Raw genomic sequence first — 21426 nt, forward strand, 5'->3', positions numbered from 1 at the left:
TTTCCCAGATGGTGGTAGAGGCAGGGTTATTGGTTATTTTTAAGGCAAAAGTAGTTTGTCCTTGACCATTAAGAGAGTAAGAGGATATCAGAGGCAGGAGTGTGGATTTGAGGCCATAATCAGAGCAGCCATGAACTTACTCATTGGAAGAAGAGACTAGAGGATTGAATGACCTATGCCTCTCCTAATTCATCTGTCTTTATGTTTATATGGAACTCAGTTACTCTGATGGAGTCAGTGACAAAGATCAGCAATGCATACCACCCTTGGTCCTGGGACCATGTACCCAAAGAATTCTGGGGCCTTCTTCTTACAATCTATGAAAGATTAATTATGTATAAAATAATTATATGTTTGTTAATCAAAATTGCAGTGATTATTCATTATCCACAAGTTAAGATTCACAATTTTCCTGACTCCTAAAGACCTCAGCAGAAAATCTCTGTCTAATCCAAACATTTTTAGTGTCCTCATCTAAATTCCAGATTAAGCAGTGTTTACTTGTCTTTTCTTGAACCTAATTATCTTTCATCATTCAATAAAGGATAGACAATGATCTGTCGCTCTGCCAATCTGCATTTTATTTTGCTGCCAGCAATAAAATTAAGAGCAGGAGGTGTCAGCCTGTTAGATGATTGATCAGCTGTAACTGAGACATTCCTCAGGAACAATACAATTTAATAATTGGTTATCGCAAATCAACATTGTACTCTAAATGACACCAAAGCTCAAGAATATTAATGGATAGCACTCGGGATTCATTATTACTGCATTTTAAAATGCTGTCCTGTTCTTTTGACAGTGGGCTTTTCAGCAAGATATTGCGTAAACAAGATGGTCAGAACCATGACAGACAGAGTTTAATAGCAGAAATGGTGAAGCCACGTGCTATAGATGTAAAAATGTCAAATGTCAGTACAAAATGGAAAGAACCACAGGGAACAGGTGAACTAAAGGGCTGCAAAGTCTCAAAACAAAAGTCATTAAAGCTAGCCGTGTCAGCTTTGGACGAGTTGATAGCCCTTATACTTCTAAATTGCAATGTTCTGTGTTCAAATCCTATTGTAGCTTTATGTAAAGTCAAGGTTTATATTCTAGGGGTTTTTTGTCAGCATATTGCACTGTTTGTCAACGAGATGAAATCCCATTTGCCTCTTTTGTGACTATAAAGGACCTTATTTCAAAGAGGCACAGCATAATTCTCCCTAATAACCTATTCATTGTTTATCCTTCAATCAACTTCACTGAGAAGAAAAGATTATCTGGACATTATCGACATTGATGTGTGAGGAAGTTTGCTGAGTGTAAATTAGCTTATGTGTTTCCTTTATGATGAGTCACTCCACTTTTAAGAAAGACTTTGACTTTGATTGGATTGGTGTCACAGATTAACATCAGTATTCCACCAACATTTATGAAGGTAGTTACTGCCAGCTGAACTGGATAATGCCCACTGTCATTATTGAGATGATAAAGAGAACCTTATAAATGCAGATGAGCAATACATGGGTCTTGATTGAAGGGACTGTGACTATTTCCTTTGGGACCTTCTTCTGCAATGGAATTATCCTAGGATGAAAGATTAGTTGTGTATTATTTTAAAAACATAAGGCCTTTGTGGCTTTTGTGAATGACTGCTGCTGCTTATATAACTGTTTGTTGGAGTAGCATGGTGGCTCAGTGATTAACACAGCTACCTCACAGCACCAGGGGCCTGAGTTTGATTCTGCCCTCAAGCGACTATCCGTGTGGAGTTTGCACATTCTCCCCATGTCTGCATGAGTTTCCTCCTGGTGCTCTGGTTTCCGCCTACAGTCCAAAGATGTGATAACTGGGTGGATTGGCCATGCTAAATTGTCCATAGTGTTTATGGATGTGTGGATTAGGGGGATGGGCCTGGGTGGGATGCTCTGAGGGTTGTTGTGGACTTTTGGCCCAAAGGGCCTGTTTCCACACTGTACGGATTCTAAGAATTTGATTAAAGAGCTTAAAGCCATCAATTGATGGATCCTTTATTTCTTGGTGATGTGTATGAAGTAATTATTTAAACATTGATTATCATTTTCTATTAGTGCTACAATTTTTGCAATCCCAGCAGATCAGCTTGGAATGAAATTGTACACACTTGAGTTTGCTTGATGTGTACTTCTTTTATTGTAAACCTCTTTTGAGATGTCAGGTGGTGCTATAAAAATGAAAGATTTTCTTTCTATCTAGTGCACAGCTCACACTCTCTAAACATAAAGGGCAGGACGATATGGTGGGCTTTGGGACCTACCATTTCAGGGTGAAGTGAGGGTCCCAAGCCCACACAAACTGACAACTGAACTGGCTTACTCATTTTTCTGGAGACAGGTTTCTAATACTACAATTAAACACGGTGGACCGGCACTTCTAGAACATCGTTAGCTCTATCATGAAAGGTGGCTGCTGCTCTGACAGTACAGAAAGTGTGATGTAAGGTGTTGGATTTATATGTATAAATTTAATATCACTTATTGTAAGGCTGGGTTCTGTTCTTTTTTTGAATGAGTAGCTTGTGGGTTTTCTGTGCATCTGAGGTTAATAATAAACCTGTAAGTATTTCTGTAGCCATGGCATTTTCTTTTAAAACAATTTTTGAGATCTGGCATTAGAATGAATAGGTTTGTGTGCACCACGAATGGATTTTTCTTGTTTATCTTGGTTTGTCTTTTGAAGCTTGTGAAGTCCACATTGATACCCTTGAGCTGCAGGGTTCCCAGGCGAAATATGAGATGCTGTGCCTGCATCTTTCGGGTGTGTCATTATGGCAATGCAGGAGGCCCAGGGTGGTTGGTTTCACTGATGTCTCTTCATGACTCCCTTGTCAGATACACACTCACCACCAGCCCCACCACCACCACCGGCACTTTTCCCTGCAACCGAAGCAAGTGCTACACCTGACCCTATACCTCCCCCCTCATCCCCATCCCAGCCCCTAAGAAGACCTTCTACATCAAACAGGTGTTCACCTGCACATCTGCTAATGTGATTTACTGTATCCGCTTCACAAACTTCAAAATCTTCCCTCCCCCAACCGCATCCCAAAACCAGCCCAGCTAGTCCCCGCCTCCCTGACCATTCCTCCCACCTCAAGCCCCAACCCCATCTCCTACCCACTAACCTCATACCACCTCCTTGACTTGTCCGTCCTCCCTGGACTGACCTATCCCCTCCCTAACTCCCCACCTATATTCACCTTCACTGGCTCTAACCCCACCTCTTTGACCTGTCTGTCTCCTCTCACCCTATCTTCTCCTTTATCCATCTTCTATCCGCTTCCCCCTTTCTCCCTGTTTATTTCAGAATCCCCTTCCCCCCCCCCCCATTTTTGTAGAAGAAAGTCGACCCAAAACTTTAACTTTCCTGCTCCTCTGATGCTGCTTGGCCTGCTGTGTTCATCAGCTTCACGCTGTGTTATCTCTGATATATATAGTGAATTTGTTTCTTGGCTACAGTCCTCTTTTTAAGGCCCACATAATCCATTTCCAATGCCCCCAACCCATCCACAGAAATCCACCGCGAAGCTGCCTACATGAAGCTACAGTCCCCACTCACACATCAGGGGTTCTGCTCCATAAGCAGCAAATTGCCAGGACTGCAACGAATTTCTGCTGCGTCTGCATTTCCTACTACTTTGTTGGCGCTATGTGGTCTGTTCCTGCTAATGTAAGTCTGTTAAAATATTGCAAGTTGAGCATTTTCTCCTCTATGTCATTAATGCAAGGGGTGTAACACTTCAGGCAGCACATTAATATTGATCCTCAATATTTCCATTCTCAAATGCAACAAGAGATTTGGACAATATCCAGGCTTGGGTTTACAAGAGGCAAGTGACATTCATGCCACACGAGTGCCAGGCCATGACCATCACTAATAAGAGACAACCTAGCCATCGCCCCTTGACATTCAATAGCGTCACAATCACTGAATCCCCTACTATCAACATCCTGTGGGTTACCATTGACCAGAAACTCAACTGAACTCACCACATAAATACAATGGCTATAAGAGCAGGCCAGAAGCTGTGGTGAATAACTCACCACCTGACTTGCCAAAGACTATCCACCATCTACAAGGCACAAGTCAGGAGTGTGATAGAGTACTCCCCATCTGCCTGGATGAGTGCAGCCCCAGCAACACTCAAGAAGCTTGACACCATCCTGGACAAACCAGCCTGCTTGATTGGCACTACACCCATAAACATCCACTTCCTCCACCACTGATAATCAGTAGCAACAATGTGTACTACATACGAGATGCACTCCAGAAATTCACTAAAGATCCTTCCAAAACCACAGCCACTTCCATCTAGAAGGAAATGGGCATCTGACATATGGGAACACCATCACCTCCAAGGTAGCCTCCAAGTCACTCGCTATACTGACTTGTAAATATATTACCAATTCTTCACCGTCGCTTGGTCAAAATCCTGGAATTCCCACCCTAATAGCATTGCGGGTCAACCCACAGCAGGAGGAATGCAGCAGTTCAAGAAGGCAACACACATTCTCAAGGGCAACTCAGGATGGGTAAGAAATGCTGGCCAACTAGTGGCACACACAATCCACAAATTAATAGAAAACAACTTAGCATGCTGTAAGTCATACCTCTTGGTGTTAGTAAAAATAAATTGGTTGTCAGTCCAGTTAATATACAAAATATGACGCACATGCAACTTACAGCAGCTTAAGGGAAAAAGCATCCAGCCCAGTCTTTTCAGACTGAAACAATTCTATCATAATAGGATTTATATCCTCCTTTTATCAAGATTAGATTCCCTTCAGTGTGGAAACAGGCCCTTCGGCCCAACAAGTCCACACCGTCCCTTGAAGCATCCCACCCAGACCCATCCCCTACAATCCACACACCCCTGAACACTACGGGCAGTTTAGCATGGCCAATCCACCTAGCCTGCACATCTTTGGACTGTGGGAGGAAACCAGAGCACTCGGAGGAAACCCACGCAGACACAGGGAGGATGTGCAAACTCCACACAGACAGTTACCCGAGGCTGGAATCGAACCTGGGTCTCTGGCGCTATGGGGCTGCAGTGCTAACCACTGAGCCACCGTGCCGCCCTAAGAGGCCGTTAAGAGGACACCGATTTAAGGTAATTGGCAGAAGAAGCAATTGGATCATGTGGAACACGTTCTTCCCACAGCGAGTGGTTGGGATGTGGATTCCATTGGCTGAGAGGTGCAGTTCATTTAAGAGGGAGTCGGATTATTTTCTGAAAAGGAAGAAGGTGCAGTGCTACGATGAAAGGGAACGGCAATGGCAATAGGTAAATCGCTCCTTCTGAGGACCAGCGCCAAAATGATAGGCTGAATGGCCTCATTTTGTACTGTAATCATTTTATGAATCTGTGGAATATCTTGTAATTGAGCATTGAGCATTCGTCTGTTTGTCCTTCAGTCTTGAAGTGCACGCAGTTCAACTCTTACACGCTAGCTTCATTCTTCCTTCATATTCAGAAAAAGACTTACTATATTTCCCGACAAGCTACCTTGGCTGCCTTTGCGCAACAATAATAGAATTTCTGACCTTCTACCAAACTGAGAGTTCCAGTGGCAGCAGCTAAAATGATTGCACTTTAATTGAGTTTGCATTCAAAAGAAATTGCTACCGTACAGCTGCTGACAGTGAATCAATTTTCTCTAAGCATTGGGAAATAGCCAAAAATCTTCAAACACGGGTGAAGAGAGATTTGAAAGAAATACAATAACTATATAATTGGGACAATCTATACATATCTCAGAATACAATGTTTAAAAGCCTAAGACTGAATGTGCTGGGACCAAAAGCCTTTGAGGCTCCTTTGGTGTTAATTAAAACACACAACAGGATGGCACGGTGGCTCAGTGTTTAGCAATGCTGCCTCACAGCACCAGGTGTCTGGGTCTAATTCCACCCTCAGGCAACTGGCTGTGTGATGTTTGCTCATTCTCCTTGTGTCTGCACGTGTTTCCTCTGGGTGCTCCAGTTTCCTCCCACAGCCCAAAGACACGCAGGTGAGGTAGATTGGCCATGTTAAATTGCCCATTGTGTTCAGGGATGTGTAGGTGGGGCGCTCTGCAGGGTGGTGTAGACTTATTGGGCCATAGGGCCTGTTTCCACACCAACAAATCTTAAAGTTCCAACAGAAACATGCACCTTAGATAATGACAATGAATAGGCCCATTAGTTCTTTGTACATTTCTGTCCTAATACTGGACTCCATAGGTGATCCTGTGGCATAGTGGTAACGTTCATATCTCTAGGACAGAAGTTGTGGCTTCACAGTCCACAGAGGTAAGGTTTATTACATATGTAAGATAAGTTGTATTTTTACCATTACCTCATGTGTTATTACTCTGCGTGAAAGGTGGAACATGTGCAGAGTGTGCTGCTGTACAGCCTCATTGTCATGCTGTTTAAAAGTAACCTCAAAGTCAAGTCTGGACATGTATGAAGTTTCATAAGACCTGTATTGGAACACCACTGTAGGACTTGATGGCCAAGCAAAGTATGTTCACAAAGTCGCCGAGAGATGGTCTATCAAACAACTTGCAAATACATCCTTTACTTCATGGCTGGCATTAGGAATGAAAGGAATCCCTGGTCAGCCTGTGATGGAAAAATTTGGAACCTTTACTGTCATTATCCATTATTGCATATTGCCAGAGTAGCCCAGACTCCCTGAGTAATGGACATGCTGAGCACCATTGCCTGAACTGAAAACACATTTCTCCACATTTCACTTGAAATTGTCACTGCTTTTCACCCCTTCCCCACTTCAAAACATCATCATTCATGATGTTAGAAGGAAACCAATGTGTCTTGATACTTAAAGTTAAAGACATCAAAAGCTCAATAGAAATGGTAGTTTAGTGTTTCTGTCACTGGTTTAGTAATCTTGTGGCCTGTATGAACGATCTAAAGGCAGGAGTTGCAATCCCATGACAGAAGAGCGATTGAAGTTAAGTTGTAAGTTAAACAAAAACCAAGTAACAATGCATGAAACCATCAGATTGATACAATACCCAATAGGTTCAGAGATGTCCCACAGCAAAGCTGATTTGCTTACTAGCCATTAGAAAACTCTAGAACGGCAATAGTGTAGCTGTCCTCTGAAATGGCCTAGCAAACCATGTGGTTGTTGAGAAGACATCCTCCTTGAAGGTGTCTATGAATGGGCAGAAAATAGAAACATAGAAAGAATCATGGCACAAGAGGCTGTTTGGCCCATCTTTTCTATGCCAGCAACAACCATAGCCTGCAATTAGAAAAAAAAACGGTGAAATAAAACTTGTCAATAAAGATATATTTTTATTTCCTGAAGTTTATTTTTCCATGTCTGACTTTACAGTTGGAAAATTTCAAATCAATTTGTTAATGGAATGTGTAGTTGAAAAATTAGGACAGGCAGTGGCAGCTCCACTGGTCGAGTTATTCAGAGTCCCAGGCAAATGTTCTGAGGAGCATGGGTTTGAATGGTACATGGCAAAATTTGGATTAAATGAAAGAATTAGGGTAAGAAGCTATTTTAAGAGTGACCACGTAACTACTGTCAATTGTCATAAAATCCCAACTGGCTCACTACTGTCCTTCAAGGAAGGAAACTGCTGTCCCTACATGGTCGGGCCTCCATGTGACTCCAGCCCTACAGCAATGTGGTTGACTGTTATGTATTTGGGATAAACGATAAATATTGGGCTAGCCAGTGACATCCACATTCCACGGATGATTTTAGACCATTTTCATCAGTATTCATTGCCCAACAATATGAATGTAACTTCGCAGGAAGTGTGCTATATTTTCAGTCACCTAAACTGTGTTCTGCAATAAAATGGTGATCCAGCAATTCATAATGTGTTCCTCATTAATGTCAGTCTTAACAAACAGTGTTCTCCTTTGTATTGTCCCCATTGACCTTGAGTTGCCAGGACTGAGGTCTGCCTGACAGCTAGATTGATCAGAACTTGTCAGTAAGTCAATGGTTTCTGATTCTGAAATTACTGTGAGATAAAAATTGTCAGTATTGGATTTAAATGATGATTCACAAGCAACCTGTGCCACCTACTGTACAGCTACAGTATGAGAAGTAAAATTTTCATTTGTATCATGCTTTTACATAATTTTGGGAGCTACCAAAGAACATTAGAACAAGTAAAGTACTTTTGCAGGATAGTTTCTGTTGCAATGTAGGACACAAAATATACAGCTCGGGTTGTGGGTGTTGAGGTTGGTTGGCTTGCAGATGTTTCTTTACCCCGCTGGATAACATCATCAGTGCAGCCTCAGATGAAGCGTTGGTGTGTTTTCCTGCCTGGTTTTTAAACTTTGGAGTCCGTTGAGCTGGATTGCCTCACTTCCGGTTTTGCTTCGTAGAGGAGTGTATATGGTGTTGAGTTCTATGTGTTTATTGATGGCTGTCTTTGTGGAATACCAGGCTTCTTGGAATTCCCATGCCTGTCTCTGCTTGGCCTGTCCCAGGATTTTGCCTTTGTCCCAGTCAAATTGGTGGTTCTCCTTATCCATGTGAATTGAGATGAGTGAGTACTGGTCGTGTCTTTTTGTAGTCAGTTTGTGTTCATGTACTCTTGTTGTTTCCTTCCTGTTTGTCCGATGTAGTGTTTCTTGCAGACTCTGCAGGGGATCTTATAGGTGACATTGGTCCTGTCTATGGCGGGGAGTGGGTCTTTAGTTCAGGTGAGCAGTTGTCATAGGGGTGATGCGGACTTGTGTGCCACTTTGATGCCCAGCGGTCGTAGGAGTCCTGTGGTTAGTTCCGATGTGTTCCTGATGTAGGGTAGTGTGATGAGTGTGTCAGGGCGTGTAGTAAATTCCTGATGTTGTTCGTGTAGGCATCTTCTGACCCAGTTTTTTGGATATCCATTATCCTTGAAAACCTGGAAGAGGTATTCTTCTTCCTCTTAGCGTAGCTGTTTGTTGCTGCAGTGTGTTGTTGCCCATTCAAATAGTGTTCACAAGCAGCTTCGTTTGTATGTGTCAGGACGGTTACTGTTGAAGTTCGGTACCTGGTCCGTGTGTGTGGCTTTTTGGTGTACTTTCATTTGCAGTTCCCCATTTGTCTTGCGCTCTACCATGACGTCCAGGAATGGGAGCTGCTTGTTCTTCTCCTCCTCTCAGGTGAATTTTATTCCAGTGAGGGTGTTGTTTATAAGTTTGTGTGTCTCCTCTAGTTTGGTCCATTTAGTGATGACAAAGGTGTCATCCACATAGCGTATCCATAGTTTTCATTTGATTTGCGGAACAGCTGTCTTTTCTAGTCTTTGCATCACCGCCTCTGCTATGAGGAAATTGGTGATTCCATGGGTGTCCCTTTGATTTGTTCATATGTTTGGCCAGTGACAGTGAAGTGGGTGGTGAGGCATAAGTCCAATAGTTTGAGCATGTTTTCTGTGGAGATGGTTTCACTGGGGTCTTGCTGTTGTTCCAGTAGTTCTGTCATTGCTTCCCTTGCTAGTGGCATCTCTATTGATGTGAATAGGGCAGTGAAATCGAACGACATCATGGTCTCCTCATCATCTATCCTTATGTCTTTGATGGAGTTGAGATATTTTTGGGCTGAGTGGGTTAATCTGTTTTACTAGGTGCCTGAATCTCCTTTGTACTTTAGGGAGGCACCGTGGCTCAGTGGTTAGCAGTGCAGCCTGACAGCACCAGGGACCCGGGTTCAATTCCAGCCTTGGGTAACTGTCTGTGTGGAGTTTGCACATTCTCCCCGCGTCTGCATGGGTTTCCTCTGGGTGCTCCGGTTTCCTCCCACAGTCCAAAGATGTGCAGGCTAGGTGGATCGGCTATGTTAAATTGCCCGTAGTATTCAGGGGTGTGTGAATTATTGGGGGATGGATCTGGGTGGGATGCTTCAAGGGGCAGTATGGACTTGTTGGGTTGAAGGGCCTGTTTCCACACTGTAGGGAATCTAATTTGGAATCTACTTCCTTGGCTAATCAGTGTGATTGGCGATAAGAGAGACAGTAATCCCGACACTAACCAGAAGGAGCGAACTCAACACCCTCAACACATTGGAAAGACAATCCCTGGAAGGACTGAAGAAGGACAAGAACATCACAATACGACCCACAGATAAAGGGCGCATGACAGTGATATTGAATAAAAGGGGCGACATCTCCAAAGCACTGGCACTGCTCGCTGACGAAAACACATACTGGCCAGTACAAACTGACCTGACACTGCAGCTAGGCAACAAAATCCTCCATACGCTAAAAAGACTTATACAAACTGGACAGATCAACATAGCAGACTTCTTAAGAACGAAATCCGAAGGAACCAACACACCCCGATTCAACGGCCTCCCGAAAGTACACAAGCCAGAAGTACCCCATAGAACCATAGTCTCCCTACCAGGCACTCTGTCATACAGATTAGCCAAGGAAGTACAAAGGGGACTCAGGCACCTCATCAACAAATCACCCCATTCAATCCACTCAGCCCAAAAATTCCTCAACTCCATCAAAGACATAAGGATAGATGACAAGGAGACCAAGATATCGTTCGATGTCACTTCCCTATTCACCTCAATAGGCATACCATGAGCAAGGGGAACAATGACAGAACTATTGGAACAAGAGCAAGACACCAGCCCTTCCGCTAATCCAAACAAAACTATGGATACGCTATGTGGACAAAACCGTTGTCATCATTAAACAGACCAAACTAGAGGAGACACACAAACTTATAAACAACACCCTCACTGGAATAAAATTCACCTGAGAGGAGGAGAAGAACAAATAGCTCCCATTCCTGGACGTCATGGTAGAGCGCAAGACAAATGGGGAACTGCAAATAAAAATACACCAAAAAGCCACACACACGGACCAGGTACCGAACTTCAACAGTAACCATCCTGAAACATACAAACGAAGCTGCTTGTGAACACTATTTGAATGGGCAACAACACACTGCAGCAACAAACAGCTACGCTAAGAGGAAGAAGAATACCTCTTCCAGGTTTTCAAGGATAATGGATATCCAAAAAACTGGGTCAGAAGATGCCTACACGAACAACATCAGGAATTTACTACACGCCCCGACACACTCATCACACTACCCTACATCAGGAACACATCGGAACTAACCACAGGACTCCTACGACCGCTGGGCATCAAAGTGGCACACAAGTCCGCATCACCCCTATGACAACTGCTCACCTGAACTAAAGACCCACTCCCCGCCATAGACAGGACCAATGTCACCTATAAGATCCCCTGCAGAGTCTGCAAGAAACACTACATCGGACAAACAGGAAGGAAACAACAAGAGTACATGAACACAAACTGACTACAAAAAGACACGACCAGTACTCACTCATCTCAATTCACATGGATAAGGAGAACCACCAATTGTCCGAGTAATTTGGACAACACCAAAATCCTGGGACAAGTTAAGCAGAGATAGGCATGGGAATTCCTAGAACTCTGGTACTCCATGAAGAAAGTCATCAATAAACACATGGAACCCAGCCCCATATATACTCCACTATGAAGGAAAACCAGACGTGAGGCAATTCAGCTCAACAGACTCCAGAGTTTTAAAAACCAGGTGAGAAAACACACCAATGCTTCATCGGAGGCTGCACTGATGATGCTACCCAGCAGGGTGATGAAACATCTGCGGGACAACAAACCAGCTCAGCGAGCCAACCGACCTCAACAAAATATACAATTTTTGCACACAAGGTCCCGCAAACTGCAGCGCAGTAATAACCAGATAATCTATTTTGGTTGAGATGTCAATATTGAAAGATTCACTTTGTCTTTAAGTGAAGGAATTATACAAAACCCAACATGGTCACTGCACAAGCATGGACGTGGTTGTCACATCACCTGTTCATGGCAGTACAAGCTGTAGGATGCCACCTTCATCATTGGCAGTCCCTTGCAGATGAGAATGACTCTTTTCCACTCTCAGGGTAAGTCCGCAGTGGCTGTGTAGACCGTTGCGGCTTCACAGGCTCTGTTATACTTGGGGCAGAAGGTGGTCGCAGGAAGGGGTTGGTTGTGCTCTGATGTGGCAGTGCGCTCCTTTACGCTGTTTTTGCCGGGCTTTTGCTTTCTCCTGACAGCAAGTTTTGAGGTGCTCGACGCCTTCCTGGATGCTCCTCGTCCAGTTTGGATGGTCTTGGGCCAGTGATTCCCAGGTGCCTGTGGGAATGCTGCAGTTTTCCAGAGAGACCTTGAGGGTCTTACTAAAACACTTCCTCTGTCTACCTGGGACTTGCCTGACATTTTGGACCTGGGAGTAGAACACCTGCCTGGGGAGTCTCGTACCAGTCAGACAGATGAGGTACCCAGCTCCTCACAGCTGATCAAGGTTGGTCATTGCCTTGATGCTGGGGATGCTCATCTGGTTGAGGTCGCTGGCGTTGGTGCTTCTTTCATCCCAGCAAATTCATGGGTCTTGCACGGGCAGCATTAATGGCACTGTTCCAGCTGCTGTAGATAGTCCATATCTCAGAGCCATTTAGAATGCCAGGAACCATACCAACATTGTGAGAGCATGGAATGCGTTGCCAGCAGCAGTTGTGGAAGCAAGGCCATTGGGGTCATTTAAGAGACTGCTGGACATGCATATGGTCACAGAAATTTGAGGGTGCATCCATGAGGATCAATGGTCGGCACAACATTGTGGGCTGAAGGGCCTGTTCTGTGCTGTACTGTTCTATGTTCTATGTTCTATGTTCTAACCACCAAAGCTCTGTAAACCATTAACAAGGTGTCAGATCTGATGTTGTTGTCCTCAAACACCATTTTCCTCAGGCTGCTAAAGGCTGTGCTAGCACACTAGATGCCACGCTAGATCACTTCAACAATAGCTGCTTTGGCCAACAGAACACACCTGCGGAATCAGAAGTAGTCAACTTTCCTCAATGCCTCCATGTGGACCTTGATGATCAGGGTTCTCTCCTCAATGCTGAGGCAGGTTGGTGGAGGACATTCCTCCAATGAATGTTCAGCGTGAGATGCATGCTCTTGTATGCCTCTGTAAAGGTTCTTAAGATGGCCTGGAGTACGTCCTCTGAATTTGCACATACACAAGCATCAATCGCATACTGCAGCTCAGTGCCACTGGTTGGGGTGAGTTTGGTTTTGGTTTGAAAGCGTTGGAGATTGAATAATTTCCCGCTGGTTCTGTAAGTTACTTCCATTCCATCGGAAAGCTTTTTGGCAGTGAGATAAAGCATTGCAGAAAGGTAGAACAAGAACAGTGTTGGGGCAATGACATAACCTTGCTTGACACTGGTTCAAACAGGGAATGGGTGATAGTGGAGCTATTTGTCATTCCCACAATTTGTCATCATGTGACAAATTTCACAGTGCAATCAATGCATACTCCATAATGCTTCCCGATTGATGGTGTCAAAGGTCTTTGTAAGATCGAAGAAGGTTGTGTACAGAGGTAAGTTCTTTTCTCTGCATTTCTCCTGCAGCAGATGGCCAATACGCCCCTCCATGGCCAAAAGCCACACTGCATTTCTGGGAGGAGTGCCTCAGCCACAGGGAGGAGACTGTTGAGGAGGATCTTGGTGATGACTTTTCCAATGGTCAACAGCAGGGACATTCCCCAGTAATTACCACAATTGGGCTTGTTGCCTTTTTTGAAAATGCCGACAACTGTGACATCTCAGAGTGTACCTGGGATTCTCTCCTCCTTCCAGATAAGGTAGAGAAGGGCATGTATTTGCAGCAGGAGCTCTTTGCTTTCAGTCTTCAATACCTCAGCAGGGACACCGTCTGCTCCAGCATCTGTGTTGTTATTAAACTGGCGGACAGCCTTCTGTAGGAAGCATCTATACTTTCAGTGACATTATCCTCAGCACATGCTGGAGGAGGCTGGAGATAACAGCTCGGTCTCATTTCAGTCCACAATTCTCCAACAAGGAAAGTAGAAAGACAAGGTTCTTACATAAGTGTTTAACACATGAATCCTGAAATGGGATATGAAACTAAAATGATGATCTAATGGTAGGTCTCTTGGGAAAATATGACAAGAGCAAAAAAAAAACTCACATTGAGAAAAAATGAAGTGGCTAGCCATCCATAGAGGTTGGTGTCAGCACTCAACAGCCTTTCTGCATCATCATGGCAGATCTTTGATTCACTTAGAATATAGTTAGCCACCTCAGTGCTGCACTTTGGAGCACAGAAACACCTTGAATTGTCACTCTGCTGCCAAGTCACTTTGCCACAGAGACAGGTACCCATCTCATGCACTGAACAGCATTCACCTCAGGACTCTTTGCTTGGTTTCTAAGCACCACTTCATGCTGACTTGCATGCTCATAGCATCTTTGCCTTATTCTATTTGTGCTTTGCATTTAAACTTACACACTCACAGCAGGTCTGTCTTGCATTTTCTTTTAACACTGACCCAAATACAGTTATCTTGTAATGGTTGTCAGTATTTATTCGTCAAGGGACAGACACATTGCTGCATGGAATTGTTATGACAATGGCACACTTACAGCATGCGATAGCAGCTAATATGCAAACATACTGCATGAGCTTCAGCCAAATAGCCATGGCTTAAAGTCAAAGGTAAGTAGTCCTCGGTCAAGGAGGCCAGTTGTCAACCTGATAGAATCACCAGTCAGTCAAGGGCAGCATCTGACCTCAGTCCTGGGTTGTGACATGATTAGTTCATCGCGTGCAGCAGTCAAGAATTTCATATCACTGTAGTACTGGAAGTAGGCCACAGACAGTCCTCAGGTCTACTGCAAATGGTGTGGAGTTCAGTCGTAATTCAATCAGGGAGATGTATTAGAGATCAGCCAGGGGTCTGGGCACTCCATGTAACTCCCTGGAGCTGACACTTCACCAACTTTTTCTCAAGATAAAATTCAGCTGTGCAACTCCGAGGCAAGAGTTACTGCCCACTGAATTTAAACTGGACCTCCATCACTGAGCAGCAGCAATACCAAGGATGGTCTTATAAAATAAAACAAAAAAACTGTAATCTGTGGAAAGAAAGAAGAGTTAATAGTTCAAGTCCAATAACCCTTCTTCAGAACTGGTTGCTGGGCTTGAAACATTAACTCCCAGAGCCCGAAGTGTGACCTTATAGAGGTTTATAAAATCATGATGGACAAAAGAATCGGGTATATTTTGCTGAAATGGAGAGCCACCATATCCCTTTTAAATATAATGGGCCAGAATATAATTCTGTGACAACCCTGGTGAGAATTAAACTTTAAAATACATTTTCAACATCAGTTGTCTTTTATACTTAAATGGCTTAAGTCTCAGAGGCCGAGGAGTAACCTTGTAGCGGTTTATAAAATTATGAAGGGCATGGATAGGATAAATAGACAGGGCCTTTTCGATGGGATGGGGCAGTCCAAAACTCAAGGGCAGAGGTTTAATGTGATTTGGGAAAGATTTGAAAGGGAACTAATGGGCAACTTTTTTCACACAGAGGGTGGTGCATGTATTGAATAAACTGCCAGAGGAAGTGGTAGAAGTTGGTGCAATTACAACATTTAAAAGGCATCTGGATGAATATATGAATAGGAAGGGCATAGAGGGAAATGGATCCAGTTGGCATGGATGACCTGAACCAAAGAGTCAGTTTCCATGCTGTATGGCTTTTATGATGGTACAACTCCAAAACTCTCTTTTGACTCCTCAGACACTGCTAAACCTGCTGTGTTTCTCCAGCAATATATTTTTTAGTGTAATTCAGCCCTCCAGCATCTGCAGTTCTTTCAACAAAGAAATGTAGATGATGTAGATGTGAAGTACACAAGTGCTGGAGAAACTCAGCAGGTCTAGCAACACCTATGGAGAGAAAACAGGGTCATCATTTCAAGTCTGGTGACCCTTCAAAACAACCAGTTCTGTTTTTGTGCACTTAACACCAAAGATGGTGCTAAATAAGAACAGAAATTGCTTCAGAAACTCAACAGGTCTGGCACCATCTGTAACGACAGAGAAACTGTGGTAACAATTCAAGTCCAGTGACCCTCCTTCAGAACTTGTATTTTCAAAAATTGTGAAATATGAAATAAAATCAGAAACAAACTGCTGGAGAAGCTCAGCATTTATCCAGACAGAAGCAGAGTTAACATTTCCAGTCCAGTGACCTATTCCACAGATTAATGCTGTTACCAAATATGGTGACCGAGGGAACTACAACCCCCAAACGCCACTGCGATACGACGATACTACATCCGCTGACGAGACACCCTATCAGATTCAAATACCCGAGCCAGGGGCACTTGGATTGGCAGACCCTTTGGCGGGCTGAAATGCGATTGGTGGGATTTGTATTTCATTGAGTGATCAGGCGCGAGCAGCGAGCGTTAGTTTGAGTGCGATCGGTGCCTTGGAGAGTTTTCCTCAGGATCGTCCGATCAGAAACACTCACACAAACACACACAGAGAAAATAATATTCTTTTTCTCTTCGCTTTTAGCCGCGATTGATACTCCCGTTCGAGACCATGGCGTCCGATCTTGCATCGAGTCCCTTGAGAGTGAGTAAAGGCTTTAACCTTTCCCTCCAAACCTCGCTTCAAGTCCGTCCTGTCTGCCCAATTAAAGTCGGATTTTTAAAAGTAGTAAAATCGGATGATGTGCAAAGCCCCTGATGAAAATGGCTGATTTGGTTTTTAAATGCACAAAAATTACTGTTTTCGAGGTGTTGGTGGGGTTCAAATGCGGGATTGTTTTCACAGTATGCAGTTTTATATGCACAAAATCTAAATGTAACTATTACCTCGAGGGAAGAGATCGAGAGAGCAATTGTTTTTGAATTTTTTTAAGAAAGGAAAATCAATATCGGCAAAGGCTTTGCGTTCTTGCACTCCCCCTCCCCCAACCCCAACCCCCTGACCCTTGTTGAAGATGTCGGCCGTTGTTTTAACTGGCAAAACAGATCAGGAAGCAAAAGCATTGAAACCGGTTGCTGAGGACGATTAACCAGAGTTTTTTTTGGAGAAGAAACATACCGGAAAGGAAAGTTGAAACCAGTGTTTTTTTTCTGGAGCAATGTCTTCTAGTTTAGTGCAGAGAAAGTTGAACGGGGTGCATCGTAGGAGTGCTCAACTTGAAAGTTTTTTTTATTTGGATTGGTGTTGGTAAACTTTTTAAAATCCCTTCTAAATGGCCTGTCTCGGATTTTGCCACGACCCAGGTCTGGAGATGTGAAGAGCTGTCTTACCTGATTGTCAACATGACCTGCACAGTACATGATGTGCTGAAATTGTGAAGTGATTGCCTTGTGCATCTCTGAACCTGATTCTCTTCTCATTATGGAAGAGAATAATATTTTTGCTGGGGTTTTCATTGCAACAGGAGGGTTTCTACCAGTCAGAGAGGAATCTAGGTACGCAACAATTGGTAATATCTGGGATTGAGAGTGTTTGTGTCAAAAGTCCAGAGAAGTAGACAGAATATTTTGACAGAACTGTATTGCTATACCTTGGGTTTCAGTAAAGCATACTGACGTGTGGATATTTGTATACTGTCCACCGGGGTATGGAAGGTTCCTCACAGGTTAATAAATTTATATTGATCTTTGAAAGTTTAATTTGTATGTGAAGGGAGTTGTATAATAGAAAACATTACGATAGTTATAGATCACATCACCTGTGGTAGCATTTAAGATGAAAATCCATTTGCATGGCATTAAAGCACTTTGGAATTACTGTTTAGTGACCCCCCCTGCCTTTTACAAGTTTAATTGTCACTAATTGCCCAAAATTACATTGTCCAGCAATATTGAAGTATTTTGGCTCTAAGTGATGGTTATTTTGACAAATGGCTTACAACTTTCCCATACAGTGTATGATCTGTTAACCATTGCCATATATCAATTTGTTATATATTTTGCTCAGGATGAAACATGAGTTTGTGGGGGGGGGTGTGGGGTGGGCTTCTTTAGAACTGTACAGCTAGTATGTGGATTGAATTAATGCCAACAGCGCGCACTGTAAACCCACTGACTTCCACAGTTAGAGATAGTGGGAACTGCAGATGCTGGAGAATCCAAGATAATAAAGTGTGAAGCTGGATGAACACAGCAGGCCAAGCAGCATCTCAGGAGAACAAAAGCTGATGTTTCGGGCCTAGACCCTTCATCAGAGAGGGGGATCGGGAGAGGGTTCTGGAATAAATAGGGAGAGAGGGGGAGGCGGACTGAAGATGGAGAGAAAAGAAGATAGGTGGAGAGGAGAGTATAGGTGGGGAGGTAGGGAGGGGATAGGTCAGTCCAGGGAAGACGGACAGGTCAAGGAGGTGGGATGAGGTTAGTAGGTAGGAAATGGAGGTGCAGCTTGGGGTGGGAGGACGGGATGGGTGAGAGGAAGAACAGGTTAGGGAGGCAGAGACAGGCTGGGCTGGTTTTGGGATGCAGTGGGGGAGGGGATGAGCTGGGCTGGTTGTGTGATGCAGTGGGGGGAGGGGACGAACTGGGCTGGTTTGGGGATGCGGTCGGGGAAGGGGAGATTTTGAAGCTGGTGAAATCCACATTGATACCATTGGGCTGCAGGGTTCCCAAGCAGAATATGAGTTGCTGTTCCTGCAACCTTCAGGTGACATCAGTATGGCACTGCAGGAGGCCCATGATGGACATGCCATCTAAAGAATGGAAGGGGGAGTTGAAATGGTTCGCGACTGGGAGGTGCAGTTGTTTATTGTGAACCGAGCGGAGGTGTTCTGCAAAGCGGTCCCCAAGCCTCCTCTTGGTTTCCCCAATGTAGAGGAGGCCACACCGGGTACAATGGATACAGTATACCACATTGGCAGATGGGCAGGTGAACCTCTGCTTAATATGGAAAGTCATCTTGGGGCCTGGGATAGGGGTGAGGGAGGAGGTATGGGGGCAAGTATAGCACTTCCTGCGGTTGCAGGGGAAGGTGCCGGGTGTGGTGGGGTTGGAGGGCAGTGTGGAGCGAACAAGGGAGTCACGGAGAGAGTGGGCTCTCTGGAAAGCAGACAAGGGTGGGGATGGAAAAATGTCTTGGGTGGTGGAGTCGGATTGTAGATGGCGCAAGTGTCGGAGGATGATGCGTTGTATCTGGAGGTTGGTGAGGTGGTGTGTGAGAACGAGGGGGATCTTTGGGCGGTTGTGGCGGGGGCGGGGTGTGAGGGATGTGTTGCGGGAAATGCGGGAGACGCGGTCAAGGGCGTTCTCGACCACTGTGGGGGGAAACTTGCGGTCCTTGAAGAACTTGGACGTCTGGGATGTGCGGGAGTGGAATGCCTCATCGTGGGAGCAGATGAGGCGGAGGAATTGGGAATAGGGGATGGAATTTTTGCAGGAGGCCATTTCAAGCCCACCAACTCCCACAGCAAGAACAGTCCCTCTTTCGCACCTACACAGGCCCCAAACCCCACCTCTTCCTCCGTTACACTGATGACTGTATCGACGACGCCTCTTGCTCCCCAGAGGAGTTCAAACAGTTCATCCACTTCACCAACACCTTCCACCCCAACCTCAAGTTCTCCTGGGCCGTCTCCAACACATCCCTCACCTTCCTGGACCTCTCAGACTCCATCTCAGGCAACCAGCTAGTAACTGATGTCCATTTCAAGCCCACTGACTCCCACAGCTACCTAGAATATACCTCCTCCCACCCACCCTCCTGCAAAAATTCCATCCCCTATTCCCAATTCCTCCGCCGCATCTGCTCCCACGATGAGGCATTCCACTCCCACACATCCCAGACGTCCAAGTTCTTCAAGGACCGCAACTTTCCCCCCACAGTGGTCAAGAACGCCCTCGACCGCATCTCCTGCATTTCCCGCAACACATCCCTCACACCCCGCCCCCACCACAACCACCCCCAGAGGATCCCCCTCGTTCTCACACACCACCTCACCAACCTTCGGATACAACGCATCATCCTCCGACACTTCCACCATCTACAATCCGACCCCACCACTCAAGACATTTTTCCATCCCCACCCTTGTCTGCTATCCGGAGAGATATCCGTGACACCCTTGTTCGCTCCGCACTGCCCTCCAACCCCACCACACCCAGCACCTTCCCCTGCAACTGCAGGAAGTGCTACACTTGCCCCCACACCTCCTCCCTCACCCCTATCCCAGGCCCCAAGATGACTTTCCATATTAAGCAGAGGTTCACCTGCACATCTGCCAATGTGGTATACTGTATCCATTGTACCCGGAGTGGCCTCCTCTACATTGGGGAAACCAAGAGGAGGCTTGGGGACCGCTTTGCAGAACACCTCCGCTCGGTTCGCAATAAACAACTACACCTCCCAGTCACGAACCATTTCAACTGCCCCTCCCATTCTTTAGATGACATGTCCATCATGGGCCTCCTGCAGTGCCACACTGATGTCACCTGAAGGTTGCAGGAACAGCAACTCATATTCCGCTTGGGAACCCTGCAGCCCAATGGTATCAATGTGGACTTCACCAGCTTCAAAATCTCCCCTTCCCCGACCGCATCCCCAAACCAGCCCAGTTCGTCCCCTCCCACCACTGCACCACACAATCAGCCCAGCCTGTCTCTGCCTCCCTAACCTGTTCTTCCTCTCACCCATCCCTTCCTCCCACCCCAAGCCGCACCTCCATTTCCTCCCTCCTAACCTCATCCCACCTCCTTGACCTGTCCGTCTTCCCTGGACTGACCTATCCCCTCCCTACCTCCCCACCTATATTCTCCTCTCCACCTATCTTCTTTTCCCTCCATCTTCAGTCCGCCTCCCCCTCTCTCCCTGTTTATTCCAGAACCCTCACCCCATCCCCCTCTCTGATGAAGGGTCTAGGCCCAAAATGTCAGCTTTTGTGCTCCTGAGATGCTGCTTGGCCTGCTGTGTTCATCCAGCTTCACACTTTATTTTCTTGACTTCCACAGTTACTTGGATTGTACATCCTCGCATCCAGTTTCCTGTAAAGACTCCATCCCATTCTCTCAGATCCTCCGTCTCCATCCAATATGTTCAGATGAGGCTAATTTCAACAATGGAGCCTCCGAAATGTCCACTTTCTCCCTCAACCGAGGATTCCTCAGCGCCATTGTTGACAGGGCCCTCAACTGGGTGGGACCCATCACCCACACTTGCGCCCTCAACTCGTCTCTTCCCTCCTGCAATAACGATAGGGTTACCTACCTTCCCACCAGCATCCACATCCAGAAGATCATCAAACACGATCTCCGCCACCTCCAGTGAGATGCTACCATCAGACACATATTACCCTCCCTTGTCCGCCTTCCTCAGGGACTGTTCCCTCCAGGACACCCTGGCCCTGAAGTACCACCTCACCTGCACTTCCCAAAATCTGGACTACTGCATTTCCTGTTCACAACGTGTTCTGTACACTGGGGAAACAAAGCGTAGACTAGGTGACTGCTTTGCAGAACATCAAAGTTCTGCTCATAAAAAGAGACCTTGAACTTCCAATTG

General features: G+C 45.3%; 1 protein-coding gene across 1 annotated transcript in view; it reads left to right on the plus strand.

Annotated features, from left to right (window-relative positions):
• Nucleotides 1–16340: 16340 nt before the first annotated feature.
• top2a (DNA topoisomerase II alpha) overlaps nucleotides 16341–21426 on the plus strand; it is a 62656-nt gene continuing 57570 nt past the window's right edge. Inside the window, exon 1 of the mRNA XM_048560677.2 lies at nucleotides 16341–16523. Coding sequence (XP_048416634.1) covers nucleotides 16491–16523 — 33 coding nt within the window. The 5' untranslated portion in view covers nucleotides 16341–16490. The remainder of the gene's footprint in view (nucleotides 16524–21426) is intronic.

This window comes from Stegostoma tigrinum, chromosome 31, assembly GCF_030684315.1.
Source record: "Stegostoma tigrinum isolate sSteTig4 chromosome 31, sSteTig4.hap1, whole genome shotgun sequence".
In the NCBI taxonomy this organism is placed as follows: Eukaryota; Metazoa; Chordata; class Chondrichthyes; order Orectolobiformes; family Stegostomatidae; genus Stegostoma; species Stegostoma tigrinum.